The following is a 25,970-nucleotide window of genomic DNA, read 5'->3' as shown; positions in this document are numbered from 1 at the left end:
CTGTTGTTGATATTTATCTTATATCCTCCTTTCAAGATACTGTCCATTCCCTTTAACTGTTCTTCCAAGTCCTATGCCGTCTCCAACAAAATTACAATGTCATCGGAAACCTCAAAGTTTTTATTTCTTCTTCCTGAAATTTAATTCCTATTCCAAATTTTTCTTTTGTTTCCTTTACTGCTTGCCAAAAATACAGATTGAATAACATCTGGGATAGGCTATAACCCTGTCTCACTCCCTTCTCAAGCATTGTTCCTCTTTCGCACTCCTCGATTTTTATAACTGCCATCTGGGTTCTGTACAAATTGTAAACAGCCTTTCGCTCCCTGTATTTTACCCCCGTCACCTTTAGAATTTGAAAGAAAATATTTCAGTCAATGTTGTCAAAAGCTTTCTCTAAGTCTACAAATACTAGAAACGTAGAATGCAATGTGAAATAATTTCCTCTGTCTCATAACTGTGTCAATATGTAATTCTATGATGGACTAATTTTCGTTTCTGTGCTGCACTGCCTTGGACAGTTCTAGCTGATTGTAGTTAAGGAGTTTCCGCCCCTGCAAACTATGCTGTATTTTTATTTTTACCATTGCTGATATTCTTGCACCGGTCTCCAAACTTCCCAGCGCCGCACCCGCGCGTTTTGTACGCACCTGCCCTCTACTGCTCAACAATGCCTGCCAGCTACCATTAATTCTTATTATTATACTCAATCAATACTCAAATATCTTGTGGCCGCAGGCTCAGATTACGATGCAGCTTTCACTAATCTCACTTCAAAAAAAGTGTAGTTACTCTGAAATGAGTGTGCCCAGGATATGACACAGCACTACCATAGCTCATACTCGCTCATACTCACTCAAGTATCTGAGTGTGCCCCATTGTAAACACACAAGAAAAACACTTAGCGATGTATTTTAAATCTGCTCTAGTTTTATGGTTGTTCTGTTGTGTTGTGCATCCTATACAACCACACATTTTGCCGTCTATATTGCACTGATTCTATGTGATACCACTGTAACTTGTTATCGGCAGTACACTTGTGGTATACATGGCCATAGTCAACAGGGTCCGACCAACGTTTTGAGTGACTAGACACACCAATAGTTGCTGATAACAGATTCCCTAACAGGGGTCACTCAAAGTACAAACAGTGTTTTTGTAACGCTTCAAGCATTCTTGAAAAGTGAATATGTAAGTTACAATGGCCATTGGGAGAAGTTTACCATACTCTGTCCTGAAGATCACGCAGCAGATTTCACACTTCTTGTCGGGTATCTGTCACAGAGCTGCCTGTGTGCTGTTTGATCTGTCGAATATCATAGGTGGTTAAGAAACAAACCTTTTTTTAGTTTCAGTATTTTTTATTTTTTTATTTTATTTTATTTTATATATATATATATATATATTTATTTATTTATTTATTTATTTATTTATTTATTTATTTTGCAAACCAGTGTGCAGAGTATCTGGTTTTCTGGTTTTATGTTTTCACCCTTTGTGAGCGATCAGATAAACAATCTCATGATGTAATGTTCTAAACAAATTCTGTTTCTATTCTTTAAAATCTCTAAATATAAAAAACACACAAATTTTACTGCATTATCATGAGTTTTAATGAATAATTGAAGACCAGGAGAGAGCAATTTTGATTTCTCTTTCTTTTGCGAGTTAGAACGACATTCATTCCAGAAGCTTTCAGTAAGAGCGTTAATAACCTCTTCTCAGCTCTTTCAGCGAAATTATCTGTGTACGAACATGAACCACATCATAGAAGCTGCTAAGCGAGACAGAGTCTTTTCCACTTGCACTAGAGTAACCGCTCGGAGAGCGAGTAAAACTAACGTCCAGGCATAGCCCATACGTTGTGTGTGTCACTCAGGGCTGTGTGCACTGTCACCAGTACTGCATGGGAAATCAGCTGTTCTGCAGGGTGTTTCCGTAACGATACAAAGTTGCAGGTACTGTGGTGAATGAAAGGTGTCACTCTGAGATAAGGTTCCCTCCTCCAGAGAAAACTGGATCGAACGTTACTAAGTCTTGTGTGTTCTGTGATAACTATGCCAGTCGAATATGTTCACGTGAAGTAGAGATTTGATTTATTATGCACTTAGTTGCTAAATTATAGAACAGAGGAACCGGACCAACGTTTGGGAGTGCATCTTGAGCGATATGGACTCTAGAAGATCTCCAGCTTGATCTTCATGCCGAATGCGATTCCAGTACGACGGAGTTTGTGACAGTTCCCATCAAAACGCGACGGACTATTTTGCATTTTTATAATGTTATATAATATTGTATTTGATAAAATATTTAACTAGCGAAATCTGAAATGTTTCGAAATTGCTAAATATGTATGGGAATTCGATAACCATCCTAAACTACTTCCCCTTCCTTCTGCCCATCTTCTCTCCCTCCCCGCACCTCTGTCCACTTACCCACCCGACCTTGAGCTTTGTTTAGCGTTACTGCAATCGGAACTGAAATCGCTGAACCTGGGTAAATCGGTTGGGATCCCATTGGTTTATGGAGTATGAGAGAAACCTCTCCAGCTGCTGGGTCTATGAACATAGTAGCTTCAAAGATAGTATTTCTCATAGTTTTCATCTGTCAATGGATAGAAATACAAAGTTTCGGACGATTCGTATTCTGTAGTAATATTCTAATTATAAGCCAGTAAGCCATAAATACACTAAATACACCTTCGGTGTTTTCTGCAAAACCAACGGCAAGGAAGAAAACAAAACAGCACATTGTTGTGTATATAATTTTTGGTTGATATACGTATAAGGAGGAATAATATATGCACATGACACAGTTCGTCTGATGCTTTACATGCCTTCCCATCGTAGCTCTAACAGCAATAAAGAAAAACGAAATCGCACAGCATTTTCTCTCTCACAGTCGGTCTTAACAGAAAACGTATACGTTAAAAAAATATATACGTGACGTATTTCAGAATGTTTATTAAATTATCATACAAAAATTTGAAGTAAATATCTCAATAACTTTCCGAGACTTTTGGTAACAAAATTTCCCCTTATATATTTCATATATATTTGTATACTATAAATGTATACATTTAAAAAGAATACTGTCCAAATGTTCGTTAGAGTATCGTGTAAAATTACGAAGTAAGTTGGCCAAGAACTTTTCGAGATTTTTGGTAACAGCGTTTCCTGTTTACATATTACATACACATTCACATTTTAATAAAATATAGCCTCCATCCGTCCGAATGTTATGAGCAGTGTTTCAGTTTGCATATTCATGATCCTTGACCATTCGTGTAATCTGTAAATGAAGTTTCGTTGTGGCTGGGTGTTCCTGAGAAGCAGATTTCAAGTAGCCGGATACCACCTCCTTCCGGCTGCTGCGACTTTCTTCCCGCGTCTGCCTCCTTATGTTGATAGGAGACCGTCGGTTTTATATTGCTAAATATTTTCTTGGCTTGTTGAAGACATTCAACACATTTTTACACTGTCGCCACCTGTTCCAACAGATGTCACAATACCGGAACGTGACTGGTGGTCCTCATGGTAAGATCAGTTGAAGCTAGTAACGAGACGTCTAAATACAGTTCAGTTTGAGCGCCAGTATGGAATACTTTAATAATAAATATTATACAAAATAGGTAATGGCCTAAATCAATTTTCAGTTTAAAGTTCCACTAAAAGTAATAGTTTCATAAAAGGTTTGCCAGAAAGTTACCAGTCAGAAGTAGCCAAAAGTGAGACGTAGGCTGTTGGAATTCTGATACCGAACTTTAGCGTGCTAGGAACTCAGCTTTGATTCGGGTTTGCCCAGAGTACACTGTGTTACTTATGAACGATTTTTTGTATTACTAAGTTAGTCGGTACTTGAGACAGAGTGATTTTGAAATTACGCACTATCAAGAGTAATAGTGTGATATATGTGCTGGAATGGTAATAGGCGTAGGGGAAGTACAGTGCAACTGTCTGCCTCACATAAATGTCAGCCAATTGCATGTACTAATAAGCTCCACGTTATGATCCGGACAGGCTATTCAGTGCCTAGTCTACCAGTAGCCGTGTTAACCTGTGCCAGCGAAGTTATTTGGATGCACCATGGGGTGAGCACACTGCTCTTCCAGGTGTTGCACTTTCCCTGACCTTTGAGCGGTTACAAATTACTTAAGAAACATCAAGACGCTGAGTGCACCCCACTCCAATCTGCCCTCCACCAAGGTAAACATTCTGGCGGTGCCGAGAATTGAGCCCCTGTAATCATACAGGATGATCACTTAGCTCAAGAGGTGGACAGTTAATGTCTGAAGTTGCTCTTAATAAATATGATTGTACAGTTCACGAGGCATGTCAACTCTAATCTACAGTCAAGAAGCGTTACATCTGCATGGCACAAAGACTAACAGGTTGAGTGGTACGAATGTTACTGACGCCAGCTCAGACCAGGTTTTAGTACTTCATCCACACAGCATCAACCTGTGTGACGTATACGCCACAGCAATTCCAAGTTGGCGTCATTACACTACAGTACTAAAGCAGGTTTACGACCGACCATAAAGGTCGTTCTGAAACTGCAGCTGACATTACACATCTCGTCCGCAAACACCTGCGCCAGATGATAGGATAGGAAGAGAAGACAATGTTTCGTGGCCTTTAGCTCACGAGTTATAACCCCACTAGACATCTTCACATGGTATCACATAGAGACTCTTGTGTAAGAGGCCCCTGTAGAAGCGCAGCAGGATCTCCAGGCAAGAATACTCGCTGCCCGTGACAATGTTTATCCAACATCGGAGTCGCTTCGTTACGTATGGCACTTCTGAGATGAAGTCATGTCCACGAAATAACTGGACGACGGAACTCTGAGCCACTACTGAGAATTTAGAACTTGTGCCGGAAACAAAATTATAGCACTTTGAAAGACGATGTCGATTTTGATCCATGGCAGAATATGGCACCTGGTGAATAGTAGGTGTACTGACAGTGGTTTCAAAGTGATCCGCCTGCATATGGCGTTGTGATACAGCTACCAGACTGCCAATGTGCCTACGTTTTAAAAGGGAATGGCCAAAGGCATAAGACTCAGTGTGATGCAGACGTATAGAGTAAGCAGGCTGCATGCCATGGAGACGCATTTGTGATTTCTACAGCCAACATGAGAGAGGGTGATAGAGGTAGAATTGTGGGCTTTCAACTGGCAGGGTTGCAATTTGGAGAGCTGTCACACAAGTTGGATGTGCAACGTCAGTTGCGCACCGATGACGGCAACAGTGCACTCGAAAATTAGCTTCTGGACGTTCATGCACCACAGATGCCGGCGAAAACCGCAGTGTTTTAAGGGCAGCGGTGGAGAATCGTCGTATTGTAACGGCAGCAATGGCAGATCGTACAGCTTCAACGGCACAGGTAAGAGATAATGTCAACAAGAATTTTTACAAACCAGTTACGAGCAGCAGGACTACAGGCGTGCACTCTACTCAGTTCTTCACTCACGCCAAAGAATTCCCGTGTACGGTTCGATTGCTGCCGTCGGAGGATCACTTGTAGGATGGAATGGCGTGCCCCGTTCTTCACCGATGGAAGTAATACTGTCTGCATGCAAGTGATGATCGTTGCTGAAGTTTTGGTACGTACTTTTATTACACAAGTCTTCAAGACTTTAATATTTTCACTGAAGGTGGTCACACAGTGACTGAAATCGATTTTCTAATGTAAATGATTTCCGATGCTGCCAATTTTGTTGTTTACGATATCAAATTTTTTTGCTACCCCCATTACACTGACTGTCTACTGAGCCACTAAGTCCACCACAATTCACTATTTAAGTCTACAATCATTCGTTACGAAACTTTTCTGACCGTAAAGCCGGTTTGATCCACTGCCTGACAAAAAACGTAAAGCAACCAGAAGAAGGAAGGGTTTCAGCGTGTCGTCTTACATGTACACAGCATAGGCGGGTACCTGGTGTAGAGTTCATGGGGCGTAAACAGCGTTAGGTATTGAATGATCACTGCAAAGGATACGGACATGACGCAATTCTATGAGACAGCGTTATCAGCGTATGGCAAAGTTTGAAAGTTGATTCATTGTGGGTCTCCACTTGTCCGACTCGGAGAATCGTGCAATACCCAAATTTGGTGGGCATTCATATGTGACAGCGGCTAAATGTTGGACTGCATAAGAACGTTAGGGCAGGCTTGCTCCTCGTATTGCGGGCCATCACATCTTAACCACTTCACATCTGCACCTCCCGTTCGAAAAAAGAAAACGGATTCCTCGCAACATTGTGTATCTTACCGCACTATTAGCCGGAAACTAGTAGCGTCAGGATAAGGGAATTACCGTGACATAGGCTGCCGTTACCACAACATGAACGGATGCGTTTGGAGTCTCGCCGTGACTGGGACCCATAGACTTGATGAATGGCACTCGAATTGTGTTCAGCGACGAATCGCAGTTCTGCAATGATATTATAGTCATAGTCGAAGAATATGGTGATTACCTGGGGAGAAATTACATTCTTTCAGTGTTTTAGACAGGCAGCAGTGTTACTCGCGGTGTCATGGCGTGGTGGAGCAATCGCGTATGACCTGTTAGTGCATGACGGAACTCTGTTTCCACAACGGTACGTCCTCATTTGTTATCTCCTACTCGACAGGATCTTGGTGCCAGTTTTCACAGGGCAGTGCTCGCCCACACATGGCATGTCTCTCTATGACCTGTCTGCAGAATGTTGAGGTACTCTCACTGCCAGCAAGATCCCCAGATCTGGCACGATAGAACGCATATGGGACCAGTTCTGACTTCAGCTCTTTCACAATGCAAGTATCCAGGATATAAAGGACCAGCTACAACAATTGTTGGCCATCTTGCCTCAAGAGAGCATGCAATGGCTTTTTGACACGCGCCCTCCACCCTCCCCTACCGAGTCAGTGCATGCATGCATCTAGACCAGAGGGAGTGAAGCGTCTTATTGCTAAGTGGACTCATACCGCGAAGCACTTTCTAAGTCTGACACGAATTCATAATCACATGACCTCTCAAATTTGGTTTCGTTTCCTCCTCCGCTTCTCGGTGCCCTACTTCAGGCAGTGTATATTTCCAGGCCGATCGATGTTGTAGTGGTGACCGGTATATTTTGTTGTGCTGGGGCCAGGAAATGGGTATTGATGGGGATTTGGGATGGAGCGGGAAAGGGTGTGTGACGAAAATTATTATTTGTTTAATTCATTAACAATTGTTTTTTGATATTAATATTTGCCATCATTCAGATAGATAAAGAAGGAATACTCATTTAAGTTACATTGCAGTTCATTTGAAAAGTTCTATGTGGCTTGTTTTTAAGACAAAAAACAAAAAACAAAAAATTTTAAGAATAGACTTTATTTCCAGATATTTAACAGCACATATTTCTGTATGGCTCAGGTACAATTTTCTTATTTTTTTTTTAATGATAATGGAAGCCTTATGGTTTCCAAGTCAGTAAACAGAAGTTTCAAAATGACTTTAGTAACTAGATATTGCTTACTGAAGAATCTTAAATTCCTTAAAACGGAGTGAAAGATCATGAGATAAAGCCTCCTACTTTAATAGTTTTTTTCGATTAATAAGAACTATGCTGTAACCAGACACACACAGGCACACACAAACACAACTTGAACAAAAGCTTACCAAGACATTTTTTATCAATATTGACGTAACCAGATAACACATCGTGTCACTTGGAAAGGCTGCTCTCAGATGTAACATTTCTTTCAAATCTACTAATCCAATCATACGATGGCTGGCTCTGTAACATGCTTTCAGCAACTGTTGCAACATCTGTTTGCTTCGCAGCAATATATAATTTACGTGATAACATTTAGAATAACATTTTTTATTGATCGATAAACCCCTAGTAAAATAACGTTTTAATAAATAGGAACACATTTTGAAATTTATTATGTTTTGCATATAGAACTATTTGTCACATCAAGATGCAGAAAGTAGAGCACATGACTTTTCTTAGCCATCAGATACCTAAATTCTAATTTATATACCTTCAATCACAAAAATATTGAACACACAGTTCCAATAAAAGTCCCTGGGTTTCTGAGGGCACCATGTTGTGAAATACACCGATAAAAACATGAACTGACAATAGAATTTTAAAAGTTTCTGAGAAGGTGATGGAAGATGCTCTTAACTTACAATCTGTTAATTTTTTTATTAAGTGCTACCCACCTGTTTCATTACGTCAAATGTTGGTGCTGTCTTTCAGTGTATTCTTAGGCAGCGTTTAAATTCCATTTTCAGTTAATATAAAGTTCCTTCTCCCAAAATCACAACACAACGTGACCACAATCCCAGAAGAATTTTATTCAAACTGACTGGCTGTGTAAATTTGTACACATATATCTAATACACATTTCAATTGCATTATATTCATTTATTAGTGCGTTATAAACATCTGAGAACAACAATTTAATAAACTCTATGCTTTGGTGTTTCAATTAATGACCCGCAGTATAATTACTTTAACCACCCCTCAACTATAAAGTACAGAATACTTCAAAACTGTTAATCTTCACCACTGAAAATATTCATTAGTACTCGCTCTTTCCATAACAGACGTACAAAATTAAATTTTCAAGGAAATCTGAGAATCCTATAAAAATAAAAGCTTTGGCCACTGCATAAAAAACAGATGAAGAGATAACTAAATAAAATGGGAGAACTACTGTCTGTTAGAAACAGTTGAATATTAGCCCATAGGAAGGAACTCTTATTTCCTACACCTGAGAAACCAATTTTAAAAAGTAAGGCAGATTCATTATTACTGCTCTGCGGTGAAGGTTTATGCTAAAACGCTAGACGTCTTACTTGCAACTGCTATTTAATTGTCTATATGTACATATATTCGCAGTTTATTTCCTTGCTGAAAATTATTAACAGTCAAGAACTACCACTAGTCATATATTGCAGTTTTGTCAACTGATATACACAATGGGTAAAACATGTCTCTCAAATCATTCATCAGACCAATAGTCAGTATAATGAAGTACAAAAATATTTCGAAATAATTTATAAAAAACATTTTAAATAATTCTCTCTACTGTACTGCAAGGAAATTTTATTTGCTGCTCTTATTATGTAATTGATTCTTTGAATGGTTAAATATTAACAATCTGCAACAATGTAGTATAGTCATGTTTGTGATATGGTAAGTATTGTCTGTGATCACGTCTTCAAGAAGGTGTCACTGTTGGCCCAACGTTATTATGGAGGTGTTATGAGGTTATCGTTTCAGTGTCAATATGGACGTGTGTTAGTGCATGAATTGGGCTAAGATTTTGTTAATTTCTATTTACTACTCTCCCTTCAGTTCCTCTTCTTTGAAAGTGAGCGCATTTCTGAACAGAACTACCTAACTGTAACTTTATCAGTTTAAGATAAATTAAAGCTATAAATCAGACCAACGTAAAAGTATTTATACCAATCAATATCTATAATGTAAACTAGTGTATTATTCAGTCTTCGAGTACTGACGCACTGTTAGTATGACGGCAGTCCCAGATCGCGATATCATCTACATATATACAGTGACACTGAAATTCATTTCTTCCGTTGTGAAGAGCATATGGGGAAGCCCTGACCAGCTGTCAGAGTTACCAACCCATAGATACAGCCTGTGAACCTATTTAAGTTCAAAACAAGAAACCGCGTTGATAGCAACCAATTCTATGAACCAGTATCAGTTGAAATCACCCTATGTTGCGTTAAGTTTCAGCTGTTCGTGTCTATACTGCTTTCGACTTCACAATGGCACTCGGACATTTTGTACTTCTGACTGCGACTCCATATCTGCCACAGGACTCCCCAAACAATAAACTGAGGACCATCACTCGCAAAATGTCAACCAGTTGTGTACTATCTGTACTATATGTCAATAACCTTTAACGTGCAAGATGTTCGATTATATATCTTTTTGCTCAGTTTTGTTTTCCACATCGAAATATCTTTCACGTTTTGTTTCTCAACTCTGAGTTTAATAGCAAATGAATTCACAACAATAGTATTCGCTCAGTATGCGGCAGCACATGCTAATCCGAGCACAAAGAATAAGTATAAAACCTTTCATCGTCTGCCTTTATTTCACGACGAAACACCGACGATGAAATCAAATACGAACTCGATCCTGGCACAGCTACGAGTGAATGAAAATATATATATACCTTGCTCACCCCCTCCCCCCTCCGTCGTCCCCATCCCCTCTCCCACTCCCTCTCTCCATCTTCCGTTCCCCACACAACAGCCACACAACCAAAGTATCTCATGTACTTTAGATCTCCCGATCGCCATAAAACATACTATCTTCGAAAATGGTATAGAAACTTAACAGGCGCTTTTGTGCAAAAATATCTTTCTATCAATTAACTTTTAGAATATGGGATACTTGTCACGTATGTACCAGCCACTCTGAATCTTTCTCGGTCTTTTGCATATAACACAGTAACTTCTGTTTCTGTTGAGATACTGTTCCTATGAGAATTGTACGGAGCTGAATAAGTGTGTCGAATTAGAATTCTCGATATACTTTTTGCACATTCGCGATGTTTAACTATTCGTTTTTACGCAGTGTTTGCATTAACTGGGCAACAGCTGATGCTGATCTTTAGGCCTTGAAACTGATCGAGTTTCTAGTGGAGTTACACCACGAGGAATCTTCTGGCGGACCGCGTCCCGAATGATTATCCAATTTGTCAGTTGCCATTGCACGCGCTCCATTCTCACTTTTGTCACGCTGACAGTAACTAAACAATACTTTACATTCGGCTTAAAATGTGACTGCAGAAGGTGAGGGTATACAATGGTGGTTATGTACGACGTTGTAGGCTGCGGAGTAGCCGAGCCTTGCGGCCGGGTTGCGAGCCGCGCCGCTAGGTGTCTCGCCAGTAGCGGCCGGCGCCGTGACATGGCTGTGGAGGCGATGGCGCGCCCCCGGGGGCCGCTAGTAGAAGGACGGCCAGCGGTCGTCGACGGGGCTGAGCGGCTCGACCGCGGGGGCGGCGGCGGAGGCGACGCACTGGAAGGCGTAGTTGGCGCCGCCGTTGCTGTCCCAGAACTGCGCGCCGCGGCACTGGAAGCGCACGGCCAGCTCGAGGCGGCCGCCGGCGGGCAGCGCGTCCGCGTACACCACGAACGAGAAGCGGTCCGAGAAGCCGTCGCACGAGCCGTCCACGTAGCGCGCCTGCACGTCCGCCCACGTGCGCCAGCCGTCCATCGTGTAGCGCACGTGCACCGACTTGTGGAAGTCCAGGTTGCGCACGCGCACCACGCCGCTCAGCGACAGCAGCGCCGGGTCCTGCAGCGTGGCGCTCTCCAGGCACACCTGCCGGCACACACAACCAGAAAAGTGTGTCTAGCGGACCAAATTTGGAAACAGGTTCTCCTCAGTAACTCGTACCAAAATGGACTCGAGTCGCAAAGGAACAGGTGGTTTAATGGGCCCCACTTTGATTTTTTATAATTACTGGCACAATTTCGTTTCTATCTACTTAAGGGGGGTAGGACGTCAAACGGGCCGACTTGGAGCAGGAGAGACACCACAGGACATTTTAATTTCCACTATCTATACTTTTACAAATAAATTCATAAAACTTTACAATGAAATGAACACACTTAGCTGCTTACAGGCGTTGACATACGTCAACAGATGAAAATGTATGCCCCGACCGGGGCAAGCAGCTTGAAATCCGGCTCTGTCCCTCATCAAAAAACAGAGCGACAGAATTAGTGCTACCTCACCTGTTGATTAATAGTCACTATCGATATTTCTGATGTTGGTTTTCTTTGGTTGTATGTTAACTCTGCGGTTACTTGTTCTGTGTGTGGTATCTTCCTTGTTTCTCCTCTGTGAACCGAGGAATTAAATTCCCTTGTACATTCCTTCCTCCTGGCATTTGTGCCCTGAGAATGGCAGGGTGTGCTCCTGTCGAAATATCGGCGGTAGTCGACGACGTCACCCGGCAGCAAACCCGTAAGTTATTTGAACATTCAATTCGCCGGGAAAAGTTAAGGTCTCACAACAATCTCACTGTCGCCCGCCACACGGTTCAACACCTGGGAGTGATGGTCTGGGATTGGTTGTCATCCACGGCACCCTTACTGCACAGCGGTACGTCAGCAATATTCTACGCCCCATTTTATCGCCCTTCGTGGCAAACCATCCTGGGCTTACAGTCCAGCAAGATAATGCCCGCCCGCACAGACCAGAGATTCTACTGCTTGTCTTCGTGTTTGCCAAATCCTGCCTTGGCCAGCAAGACCCCCGGATCTAACCCCAACTGAGAACGTTTGTAGCATTATGGGCAGGGCCCTCCGATCATCTCAGGATTTTGAGACTAACGCGCCAGTTCGGCAGAATCATTTTACGCTATCGCTTAGAAGGACATCCAACAACTCTGTCAATCAACACCAAGCCGAATAATTGCGTGCATAAGTGCCAGGTGTGGACCAACGCGTTACTGACTTGCTCATTTCATGAACCTCCTTCTCTTTCAAGTTTTTCTGAAATCTTAATCATTTGTTTGTCTGTACATTTACATAACTTCTACAGATTATGTCCACTTCTGATAATTTTTCGTGATGCGTCGTTTTCTTTTTTTATTCCCCCTTATACCTAACTCGACAAATGTCGTATAAAAGGGCACAAAATTGTACAATACGGAGCACTACAGTATAAGCTACATAACAGGTGCCTACCCTTCCCCGATATCCTAATAAGGAAGAAAACGGACGACACACTGGGACACTCGCTGTACCGAAAGAAAACACCCACAGACCTGTACCTCAACGCCAACAGTTGCCATCATGCAGCAGCAAAACGGAAATCCGGGCTCACGGCCCTTGTCCGCAGATATCATGACATATGCGACAAGCACATTTCATCTACCGGGATTCAGCACCTGAAGAAAACCTTCCAGAAGAAAGGCTACACTGGATCAAGGTACCTCTTCTCCTGTCAACGGGACAGTTATTTGCGATGTTGTCATCTTGTTACTATTTGTTCAAACTCCATAATCACAGAAAAATATGTAGTTCTTCCTGTATGTATTAGGCACTTGCCTGTTCCGCCGCTTGGTTGAAACTATTAATATTGCCACCTTTTCCCCTGTCTTCCGAAATATCTTCTGTCCACCAGCCGGCCACTGTGACCGAGCGGTTCTAGGCGCTTCAAGTCCGGAACCGCGCTGCTGCTACTGTCGCATGTTCGAATCCTGCCTCGGGCATGAATGTGTGTGATGTCCTTAGGTTAGTTAGGTTTAAGTAGTTCTAAGTGTAGGGGACTGATGACCACTGATGTTAAGTCCCATAGTGCTTAGAGCCATTTGAATCATTTCTCTCCACTGCGCAATAGTTCATCGTTAATTTTGTTATTCGGTCATCTTCCATTCTTGTGACATGACAGTTCCAGTTGTTCCTGTATTCATTAATTTGCTCATTTGAGCCTCTATGATGTCAGTATGCATCCTCCCATCTGACAGCATTATGAGTATCTCGGATGATAGTGATATTTGTTCATTTTCTTTTTGTTACAGCCCACGGTTCACTTCCACATATCATTTTGCAGAACTTCAGTAGAGTTTCCCTTCTTGCTTTACTTCTGTGGATTCTATACTTTGTTCTGTTAATATAATTAAATCTTTCTACTTTCTTTCACGTCTTCATTTCTGTCACGAATGAGATAGTATTTCCTAAGAAGATGAATGAGATTACTCTTTCTACTTTCTGATCACTTCTTATTGTTAGGATAGGAATCGGCTGTTGGCCGCTAGAAGCCATAACTCTTCTTTTCTATATAGATACCAACAGATGACAACTTTCCTGTTGCGGATAAAATACGAGCACCTATCTGCAATGTGTTGTCGCTATCAGCAATCAAATTTGACCATCAGCAAAAAGTATTGTTACAAAATGATTCATGTCGTTCAAGTCGTTAGTATAAAAACTTAATTTACTTTTCGATTACCTAAGTACGTCGTCAATTTAAATATTAAATAAAATCGGACACAAACTGCATTCTTGTCTTATTCCCAAATTTGACCTGTCGTTTCTCACTTGGTACATGCTTTCTACTACATTTAGTGTTCTTATTGTTGTTGTTGTTGTTGTTGTCTTCAGTCCTGAGACTGGTTTGATGCAGCTCTCCATGCTACTCTATCCTGTGCAAACTACTTCATCTCCCAGTACTTACTGCAACCTACATCCTTCTGAACCTGCTTAGTGTATTCATCTCTTGGTCTCCCTCTACGATTTTTACCCTCCACGCTGCCCTCCAATACTAAATTGGTGATCCCTTGATGCCTCAGAACATGTCCTACCAACCGGTCCCTTCTTCTTGTCAAGTTGTGCCACAAACTCCTCTTCTCCCCAATTCTGTTCAATACCTCCTCATTAGTTATGAGATCTACCCATCTAATCTTCAGCAGTCTTCTGTAGCACCACATTTCGAAAGCTTCTATTCTCTTGTTGTCCAAACTATTTATCGTCCATGTTTCACTTCCATACATCGCTACACTCCATACAAATACTTTCAGAAACAACTTCCTGACACTTAAATCTATACTCGATGTTAACAAATTCCACTTCTTCAGAAACGCTTTCCTTGCCATTGCCAGTCTACATTTGATATCCTCTCTACTTCGACCATCATCAGTTATTTTGCTCCCCAAATAGCAAAACTCCTTTGCTACTTTAAGTGTCTCACTTCCTAATCTAATTCCGTCAGCAGCACCCGACTTAATTCGACTACATTCCATTATCCTCGTTTTGCTTTTGTTGACGTTCATCTTATATCCTCCTTTAAGATAACTAGCGAGGAGAAATTAGTCGAACTGGAAGGAAAATGAAATTCATAGCACAACTCTTATAACCTCCTTTCAAGACACTGTCCATTCCGTTCAACTACTCTTCCAAGTCCTTTGCTGTCTCTGACAGCCTTACCTTTAGTAAGAGCAGATATATTCCTCCTGTCTTCATTTCCTCTCATAGCTTCTCTCAACTTACATTATCAAAAACTTTTACGCTACAACTTGGCGATGGCTACATTTCGATACGTTTATTCGTTCTAGATGTAATGGAGATGGTTTATGTTAGCTTCCTCATCGTGAATACACAGAGAGGGAGGAAGAGAGAGATCCAAGTTTCCTGTATTGCAGCTTGTTTTTATAGCCCTAAATTAGTCAGGGCACGAGGCGGATTGTAAACGGACGTGGCACGGTGTCAAGAGCGCCTGGCACCGCTTAGCTGGTGGCCGGCGGTATGCGGGGCTATTTCCACTGGCGTTTACGTCCCACCGCCAGCAAACGTCAGCCAGCGTGCAAGAACCCGATTTGCAAGTGAAATGTACTGAGTTATTTGCTCTCCGCCTGTTGACAGAGCTGTCCAGAAGATGGTTTACGTATAGTGCGTTCACCGTAAGTGATTACTTCTGGCTAAACCTCTTACACAATTCCTGGAAGCACTGTCCGTGAACAGGCAGAAACGTAAGTTAGCTCTTAACTCAAGCCCTGTATGCTACCATCACACTGTTTAAGTATGTAGTGTGAACAAGACGGGCCGTCGCAGTAGAAGTGAGTAGCAAAGACCTTTGCTGCACATCAGTAATGCGGTTCATGTCGGGGTCAATGTTCGCCGCGTCGGGGGCAGGCGCGAACTTAACGCGTTGTGTATCTGAGTGGCGGGACACCTGAGGAACCACGGCTATCTACGGTTGGGTTCCGATATCAAGAACCCACAGATCACGAGCAGCGTGCTCTTAAGCGCCCGTAAGCCGCTTGTCAGATCATAACCGCACAATGTTTCAGTTGAGTGTGACAGCCGAAAGCTATTACGTTTGTAAGAATTGACGTCTGCACTTAATCGCGTAGCTAGTGAAACCTCCACTTAACCGTGCACTTCACAGATTTTCAAGCTGTATTGTGTGTTCTCGGTACACTTGTCGCGTCAATCATTCTCGAAAACATCAACTTTTGACAATATCCTTCATGAAATGTATTCGCAGTTGCGAATATGAATCACCTCCAGCTGTACAGCGTGTTTCAAAAAGGACTTAACAACTTTGAAAATTTATATGAATTAAGTCATAGTACCTACAGAGGTGATCGTGGTGTCAATTTCTAGGGAAATACACTAAGTTTTCTCTCGCGTAGTTTGCTAGTGCCGAATCGTACCGTAAGGAGCGCTAGCGACAGTGGCGTTAAAGATGGCTTGCTCCACTGGACACTAGCGTCCTAGCTGTGTGTTTTGGTTTGAAGAACCGCTGTCGGCGACAGCAGTTCAGCGTAATTTCCGTACCAAAAACTTTAAAGATCCTCCCAGTAGGCCTACAATTTATGAGTGGCGTAAATGTTTTGTAGAAACAGAGTGCTCGGTAAGACATGGGAAATCGTCAAGTCGTCCAAGCACATCTGACGTCAACGGGATAGTGTACCTGGATATGTTACAACAATTTTTGATACCACAGATCGATGAGGATGACCAAAAACGAAATGTTTACTTCATGCAAGGTGGTGCATCACCCCATTACCTGGCTTACGGCCGGGACTTTCTTAGTGACCGCTTTCCAGGTCAATGGATTGGCTGTGACGCGCCAATTGCAGGGCCCCCACGTTCACCAGACCTGACACCACTCCGTTTTTTAAATGGGTGATTCAGCTAGGGTATCGTGTTTGTACCTCCTGTGCCGCCTCTGAGCAATGCTACAGCGAGTTTTGGGAAGAAATTGTCTTCAGATGGGAGTGTGCAAAATAACCAGCTGGAAGTAAAAAAAAACTGTGTTTCCCTGCAAAATATAACTAAACCCAGCTCTATATCTTCTTCTAATATATTTACATGAATTTTTAAAGTTGTTAAGTCCTTTTTGAAACACCCTGTCTAATAGAATGACGACAGTGGAAATTTGTGCTGGATCGGAACTCGAACCCGGATTTCCCAATTTACGCGGGACGTCGCCTTAACCGCTTTGTCTATCCGAACAAGATTCACGGCCAGACCCAAACTGCCGTATGTCGTCGACCAAGTCTCATACCTGTACTCGTAGTTGCCAATAATGTTATTCCCGAAAAGGGAGGCATTTAATTTTAAATTGCTGGCCCGGCAGCGGCCAATAAACACGAAACTGCAGTCTCTGTATTGTAAAGAAGTATGATACGATGTCCCTTCGGACCTGCATGCATGTCTGATGGAACATTGCCTTCGTACTTCTTCACAACGTAGGCACTGCAGCGTCGGATTCAGGGTGCTCGGAAATTCGGGCTGCAAACTTCTAGGACTTGTAGAGGCGAGTGAGTACATAATATTTTGAATAGGACCCCTCGTCCGGAAAGGTACCGTTTCCGTACTATAGCCATATGATGGTTAAAAAGGCTCTAACAAGGGAACCTCCCATCGCACCCCCCTCAGATTCAGTTGTAAGTTAGCACAGTGGATAGGCCTTGAAAAACTGAACACAGATCAATAGACAAGACAGGAAGAAGTTGTGTGGAACTATGAAAAAACAAGCAAAATATACAAACTGAGTAGTCCATGCGCAAGATAGGCATTATCAAGGCTAATGTGAGCTCAGGAGCGCCGTGGACCCATGGTTAGCGTGAGCAGCTGCCTAACGAGAGGTCCTTGGTTCTAGTCTTCCCTGGAGTAAAACCTTTACTTACTTTATTTTCTCAAAGTTATGATCTGTCCGTTCGTTCATTGACGTCTCTGTTCATTGTAATAAGTTTAGTGTCTGTGTTTTGCGACTGCACCACAAAACCGTGCTATTAGTAGACGAAAGTACGTGGCTCTCCAATGGGAACCGAAAACATTTGATCGCAAGGTCATAGGTCAACAGATTCCTCCACAGGAAAACACGTCTGATATATTCTATACGACACTGGTGACGGCATGTGCGTTACATGACAGGAATATGTTCTCGACCACCTAACTTGTACACTTGGCGAATGGGTAAAAAGATTATTCTACCTTACCCGATTTAGGTTTTCTTGTGGGTATGACAATCACTCCCAAAAAAGTGATAAAAACTTAAGAGTTTGCCACATAAACTGCAACAAATGAATGCAACAGTTCCACAGTTGCACAGTTTTCCCTGTCCTCTATCAAAACATATGTTTTTAACGTTTTCAAATTTTTCAATGTGTAGACCGTCAAATTCTGCGTATGTCCAAGCAAATCTGAACATGTCCTGGAATTTTGGAGAGCGAAGTTGATTATATGTGGATGCCTGAACTTTGATAATTGACACACGATCACGTAAACAATACTGCTCTGTATACCTGTGCAGCTTCGCAAAATCATAGAATCTTTTCACAAAAAGTATTTCATTTGCCGAAAACCAAACACATCTAACGTTTGCACAAGAGGTGTGCAACCTGGAAGAATGGTAATCACGTCTACTCCCACACTAAAATTGTACAATGCCTTATCCTTCTGTCCTGTATAGCTGTCAAGGAGTAAGGCAAAATCCTTGTCCGTGTAAGGAGCAACCACACGTTCATTAAAGTCTTTCACTAGTCTTTTCTCCATTTTTTCTGACGCACTGCAATTCACACTGACATTCGGCGTTTGCGCAAGTACCCTATTCACCTGTTGCTGAACTTGCGGTCCAAATACACCAAATACACAAAAAATTAATCTTTTCACTCGAGGGAAGTCTTGAACTAGGGATCTCTCGTTCTGCAGCTGCTCACGCTAACCACGAGACCACAACGCTCCTGCGCTCTGAGTATCTTTGATGTTGCCTTTGTTCCACATGGACTACTCAGTTTGTATATTTTCTTTATTTGTTTCGTAGTTCCAAACAACTTCTTCCTGTTTTCTCGATTGATCTGTGTTCAGTTTTTCAACGCCTATCCAATGTGCCAGCTTATAACTAAATCTGTGGGGGGTGCGATGGGGAGGTTTCCTTGTAAGCATTTTGGGACTTAACGTCTGCCGGCCGTGATGACCAAGCGGTCGCAGGTGGATGTGTGTGATGTACTTAGGTTAGTTAGGTTTAAGTAGTTCTAAGTTCTAGGGGACTGACGACAGATGTTTAGTCCCATAGTGCTCAGAGCCATTTGAACCATTCTAACTTAACATCTGAGGTCATCAGTCTCTTAGAAATACTTAAACCTAACTAACCTAAGGACAACACAAACATTCATTCCCGAGGCAGGATTCGAACCTGTAACCGTAGCAACAGCGCGGTTCAGGACTGAAGCGCCTAGAACCGCTCGGCCACAGCGGCCGGCTAGACATCTGATAAAATATTTGCTAGATAGATATGCAACAAGGTAATCATGGTTGGAGGTGGTTACGTCGGATCAGCTGATGTCATTTGACGTCTGACCTACCCCTCTGACCTGGTTCGAGCCTCATTCACGTGTATGGAGTAACATGGTTGAGTTCACGTTTGCAGAATACGCCGACATGATCCTTCTGAATGTCGAAGCTCACGGTAATGGCAGACCTGCTCGTCGCCTTTATCACGATTGTTCTGGACAACGTCCGACTCCATCGCACACCCTTTTCGCCACGATTACTCAACGGCTTCGAGAAAGGGTACCTTCAAGGTCAGCAGACGTGACTGTGGTGCTCCAAAGAAACGCTGCACATTCGAATTAGCAGAAGCCGTATTTTTTTTTTTTTTTTTTGGGGGGGGTCATCAGTCTACTGACTGGTTTGACGCGGCCCGCCACGAATTCCTTTCCTGTGCTAACCTCTTCATCTCAGAGTAGCACTTGCAACCTACGTCCTCAATTATTTGCTTGACGTATTCCAATCTCTGTCTTCCTCTACAGTTTTTGCCCTCTACAGCTCCCTCTAGTACCATGGAAGTCATCCCTCATGTCTTACCAGATGTCCTATCATCCTGTCCCTTCTCCTTATCAGTGTTTTCCACATATTCCTTTCCTCTCCGATTCTGCGTAGAACCTCCTCATTCCTTACCTTATCAGTCCATCTAATTTTCAACATTCGTCTATAGCACCACATCTCAAATGCTTCGATTCTCTTCTGTTCCGGTTTTCCCACAGTCCATGTTTCACTACCATACAATGCTGTACTCCAGACGTACGTCCTCAGAAGTTTCTTCCTCAAATTAAGGCCGGTATTTGATATTAGTAGACTTCTCTTGGCCAGAAATGCCTTTTTTGCCATAGCGAGTCTGCTTTTGATGTCCTCCTTGCTCCGTCGGTCATTGGTTATTTTACTGCCTAGGTAGCAGAATTCCTTAACTTCATCGACTTCGTGACCATCAATCCTGATGTTAAGTTTCTCGCTGTTCTCATTTCTACTACTTCTCATTACCTTCGTCTTTCTCCGATTTACTCTCAAACCATACTGTGTACTCATTAGACTGTTCATTCTGTTCAGCAGATCATTTAATTCTTCTTCACTTTCACTCAGGATAGCAATGTCATCAGCGAATCGTATCATTGATATCCTTTCACCTTGTATTTTAATTCCACTCCTGAACCTTTCTTTTAATTCCATCATTGCTTCCTCGATGTGCAGATTGAAGAATAGGAGCGAAAGGCTACAGCCTTGTCTTACACCCTTCTTAATACGAGCACTTCGTTCTTGATCATCCACTCTTATTATTCCCTCTTGGTTGTTGTACATATTGTATATGACCCGTCTCTCCCTATAGCTTACCCCTACTTTTTTCAGAATCTCGAACAGCTTGCACCATTTTATATTGTCGAACGCTTTTTCCAGGTCGACAAATCGTATGAAAGTGTCTTGATTTTTCTTTAGCCTTGCTTCAATTATTAGCCGTGACGTCAGAATTGCCTCTCTCGTCCCTTTACTTTTCCTAAAGCCAAACTGATCGTCACCTAGCGCATTCTCAATTTTCTTTTCCATTCTTCTGTATATTATTCTTGTAAGCAGCTTCTATGCATAAGCTGTTAAGCTGATTGTGCGATAATTCTCGCACTTGTCAGTTCTTACCGCCTTCGGAATTGTGTGGATGATGCTTTTCCGAAAGTCAGATGGTATGTCGCCAGACTAATATATTCTACACACCAACGTGAATAGTCGTTTGGTTGCCTCTTCCCCAATGATTTTAGAAATTCTAATGGAATGTTATCCATCCCTTCTGCCTTATTTGACCGTAAGTCCTCCAAAGCTCTTTTAAATTCCGATTCTAATACTGGATCCCCTATCTCTTCTAAATCGACTCCTCTTTCTTCTTCTATCACATCAGACAAATCTTCACCCTCATAGAGGCTTTCAATGTATTCTTTCCACCTATCTGCTCTCTTCTCTGCATTTAACAGTGGAATTCCCGTTACACTCTTAATGTTACCACCGTTGCTTTTAATGTCACCAAAGGTTGTTTTGACTTTCCTGTATGCTGAGTCTGTCCTTCCGACAATCATATCTTTTTCGATGTCTTCACATTTTTCCTGCAGCCATTTCGTCTTAGCTTCCCTGCGCTTCCTGTTTATTTCATTCCTCAGCGACTTGTATTTCTGTATTCCTGATTTTCCCGGAACATGTTTGTACTTCCTCCTTTCATCAATCAACTGAAGTATTTCTTCTGTTACCCATGGTTTCTTCGCAGCTACCTTCTTTGTACCTATGTTTTCCTTGCCAACTTCTGTGATGGCCCTTTTTAGAGATGTCCATTCCTCTTCAACTGTACTGCCTACTGCGCTATTCCTTATTGCTGTATCTATAGCGTTAGAGAACTTCAAACGTATCTCGTCATTTCTTAGTACTTCCGTATCCCACTTCTTTGCGTATTGATTCTTCCTGACTAATGTCTTGAACTTCAGCCTACTCTTCATCACTACTATATTGTGATCTGAGTCTATATTTGCTCCTGGGTACGCCTTACAATCCAGTATCTGATTTCGGGATCTCTATCTGACCATGATGTAATCTAATTGAAATCTTCCCGTATCTCCCGGCCTTTTCCAAGTATACCTCCTCCTCTTGTGATTCTGGAACAGGATATTCGCTATTACTAGCTGAAACTTGTTACAGAACTCAATTAGTCTTTCTCCTCTTTCATTCCTTGTCCCAAGCCCATATTCTCCTGTAACCTTTTCTTCTACTCATTCCCCTACAACTGCATTCCAGTCGCCCATTATTAGATTTTCCTCCCTCTTTACATACTTTATTAGCCTTTCAATAGTCTGCAGCTCGTGGTCGTGCGGTAGCGTTCTCGCTTCCCGTTCCCGGGTTCGATTCCCTGCGGGGTCAGGGATTTTCTCTGTTTCGTGATGACTGGGTGTTGTCCTTAGGTTAGTTAGGTTTAAGTAGTTCTAAGTTCTAGGGGACTGATGACCATAGATGTTAAGTTCCATAGTGCTCAGAGCCATTTGAACCATTTGAACCCTTTCAATATCCTCATACACTTTCTCTATCTGTTCATCTTCAGCTTGCGATGTTGGCATGTATACCTTAACTATCGTTGTCGGTGTTGGTCTGCTGTCCATTCTGATTAGAACAACCCGGTCACTGAACTGTTCATAGTAACACACCCTCTGCCCTACCTTCCTATTCATAACGAATCCTACACCTGTTATACCATTTTCTGCTGCTGTTGATGTTACCCGATACTCATCTGACCAGAAATCCTTGTCTTCCTTCCACTTCACTTCACTGACTATATCTAGATTGAGCCTTTGCATTTCCATTTTCAGATTTTCTAGTTTCCCTACCACGTTCAAGCTTCTGACATTCCCCGCCCCGACTCGTAGAACGTTATCCTTTCGTTGATTATTCAATCTTTTTCTCATGGTAACCTCCCCCTTGGCAGTCCCCTCCCGGAGATCCGAATGGGGGACTATTCCGGAATCTTTTGCCAATGGAGAGATCATCATGACACTTCTTCAATTACAGGCCACATGTCCTGTGGATACACGTTGCGTGTCTTTAATACAGTGGTATCCAATGCCTTCTGCATCCTCATGTCGTTGGTAATTGCTGATTCTTCCGCCTTTAGGGGCAGTTTCCCACCCCTAGGACAAGAGAGTGCCCTGAACCTCTATCCGCTCCTCCGCCCTCTTTGACAAGGCCGTTGGCATAATGAGGCTGACTTCTTATGCCGGAAGTCTTCGGCCGCCAATGCTGATTATTTATGAAAATTTAGGCAGTGGTGGGGATCGAACCCGGGACCGAAGACGTTTTGATTATGAATCAAAGACGCTAGCCCTAGACCACGGGTTCATTCGAAGCCGTACTACATCACGTTGAAGAGGATCCGTCAACGAGTACACGAGCAATTTCTTTGGCTATTAATGAATGGACTCATAAAACAAGTGATGTAATGGGTCACGCCTAATCAACTAATTGTAAAAGCGGTCCCGTTCCCAACATGCTTTCAAATGATTGTAGCACGGAAAAGATACGTTTCTGGACATGGGTTCCAGTTCAAAATCCTATCTACTCACTCCCTTCTACACGTCCTAGAAACCCTGTATATCCATCATCATTGTCTTCGTCAGAAAAGCAACTCACTGTCGATGTAGTAACGGAACCACGCTCATGTCATTGATGTACGCGCATCCACAACGAAGGGGCTTCTGTGGAGAGACCAGACTAGCCTATGCTTCCTGAAGAGGTGTATCATACTATTCAGTTGTTGCAGGGGCAACGATCTGTGTAACTGACAAATCTAGTCTTTTAACATCAGGCAACATGGCCTAGCTGTGTTGGTACTGCGAACAGCAGAAATCAAGTTCACACGAAAACTGTTGTTTTTCCCAAGGACATACAGCTCTACTGTACAGCTTAATGATAGTACCCTCTTCGGTAAAATATACCGGAAGTAAATATCCTCCCATTTGAATCTCCGGGAGGGGACTATTCAGGATGATGTCATCAAGGAAAGACAAAATTTGCATTCAACGGTTCGATGAGTGGAATGTTATATCCCTTAATCGGGTAGGCAGGTCACAGAAATTAAAAAGGGAAATTGATAGGTTGAAATACGTACTGCGAATTAGAGAAACGCGCTGACAGGAAGAGCAGGTCTTCTGATCAGGTGCGTACAGGGTTATAAAATAGAGTTAATGCAGGATTAGATCTAATAATTAATAAAAATAGGAATGAAAGTACGCTACTATGAACAGCATAGTGAATGCATTACCGTAGTCAATATAGAAACGAAGCCATGATTCAGCATAGTAGTACAAGCTTATTTGCCACCTAGCTTCGCAGATGACATTGAAGAAATGAATGATGAGAGAAGAGAAATTATTTAGATAGTTAAAGTAGGCGAAAATGTTGTTGTAATTGGGAACTGAAGTCAGATAGTAGAAAAAATAAGGGAAGGAAAAAAATCACGCAAACATGGACTGGGGAAAGAAATTAAAGAGGAAGCCGTCAGATAGAACAACTCTGCACAGAGCATAATTTAGTTATCGCTAACACTAGGTTTAAAAAATACATAAGAAAATTGTATACTTGGAAGGCACATGGATACAATGGAAAATTTCAAGTTGAATATCTGGTGGTAAGACAATTATTTAGAAATCAGATTTTAAACCGTAAGAGATTTCCAGGAGCAGATGTGGACTCTGACCGTAATTTATTGGTCATTATCTCCAGATTAAAACTGAAGAAATTGAAAAAAGTTTTGCAATTAGGCCATGAGACCTGAATGAAATGAAAGAGCCAGAGGTTGTTGAGGGTGTCACGGGAGCATTAGCCAACAGTTTACTGAAAAGGGATAAGAAGTACAGAAGGGAACGAATGTATAGCTTTGAAAGATTAAATAGTGAAGGCAGCTTAAAATGAATTATTTATATAGACAAGACCTAGTAGAAATCCTTGGACAACAAGGCTAAATTTCATTTAACTGACGAAAGGATAAAATATACAAAATGCAAAGGGGAGTACATATGTCTAAACAATGCGACTTACAGAAAATTCGAAATGGCTAAGAAGAAAGGGCTGGAGAACAAACGCAAGGATGTAGAAACAGGCATGACTTGAGGAAAGATACATGCAGCCTATAGGAAAATTAGAGACGTTTGGAGGAAAGATAACCAATTGTATGACTTTAGAACTCAGATGACAAGCCAGTGCCAAAGAACTGCAAGGTGGAAGAAATATACAGTACAGAAAGGCCACGCAAGGGAAACAAACACAAAGACAATATAATGGAAAGCAAAGAGGAAGCAAATTAAGATGAGATTAGAGGTATGATAATGCGAAAAAAATTTTACAAAACACAAAGATCTTAATGGAAACGAAGCCCTTAGCGCAAATAACATTACCTCTCAATTAGTATTACTGATATCCTTGGGCGAGCCATATGCGACAACTGTTCTACGTGGCGTGTAGGATATATGCGACAGTAGAAATACCCTTCGATTTTATGCAGAATATAATAATTTTAATTCCAAAAAAGCAGGTGCTGAAGGATGAAAATACTGAACCATTAGTTAATAAATCACAGTTGCAAAATACTGACACGAGTTATTTACAGAAGCGAAAGACTGGTAGAAGCCGATCTCGGGGGAGTATCAGTTAGGGTTCTGGAAAAATATTTGAATACGCGAGGTAGAAGAAATGTTGAAGAAAACGAAACGTACGTTTGTAGCCACATAGGCTTCTAGGGCTGGTGTCAACCTTATTCAAGTCATCCTCGATGTACTGTGGATCATCTCATAAAATAATTAAGTAATAAAATAAACCGATGTTTATCAATGTTAAATGAATCACACTATGACTGGACTGCAGTGTGATAACTAAATGTATTTACAACTTGTTCGGAAACCTGATTACAATTATTAAAGTCAAAAGACATGAAAGGGAAGCAGTAGTTGAGGAGGGAGTGAGACATATTCGTGAATATCCCTGTTATTGAATATTTACCTAGAGAAAGTGTTGAAGAAAACTGAAGAAATGTATGGAAAGGTAATTAAAGTTGAAAATAAAGAAAGAAATTAGATTTGGCCAGAACATTGTAATTCTGACAGATATACCAAAGGACTTTGAAGATCA

General features: G+C 41.9%; 1 protein-coding gene across 1 annotated transcript in view; it reads right to left on the bottom strand.

Moving 5' to 3' along the window:
- Positions 1-7,351: 7,351 nt before the first annotated feature.
- Positions 7,352-25,970, bottom strand: part of LOC124788642 (glycogen-binding subunit 76A) — a 53,278-nt gene continuing 34,659 nt past the window's right edge. Inside the window, exon 4 of the mRNA XM_047255912.1 lies at positions 7,352-11,355. Coding sequence (XP_047111868.1) covers positions 10,975-11,355 — 381 coding nt within the window. The 3' untranslated portion in view covers positions 7,352-10,974. The remainder of the gene's footprint in view (positions 11,356-25,970) is intronic.

The sequence above is a fragment of the Schistocerca piceifrons genome, chromosome 3 (assembly GCF_021461385.2).
Source record: "Schistocerca piceifrons isolate TAMUIC-IGC-003096 chromosome 3, iqSchPice1.1, whole genome shotgun sequence".
Taxonomy (NCBI): domain Eukaryota; kingdom Metazoa; phylum Arthropoda; class Insecta; order Orthoptera; family Acrididae; genus Schistocerca; species Schistocerca piceifrons.
Note: the sequence above shows the minus strand (reverse complement) of the source record. Positions and strands in the feature narration are given on the sequence as shown.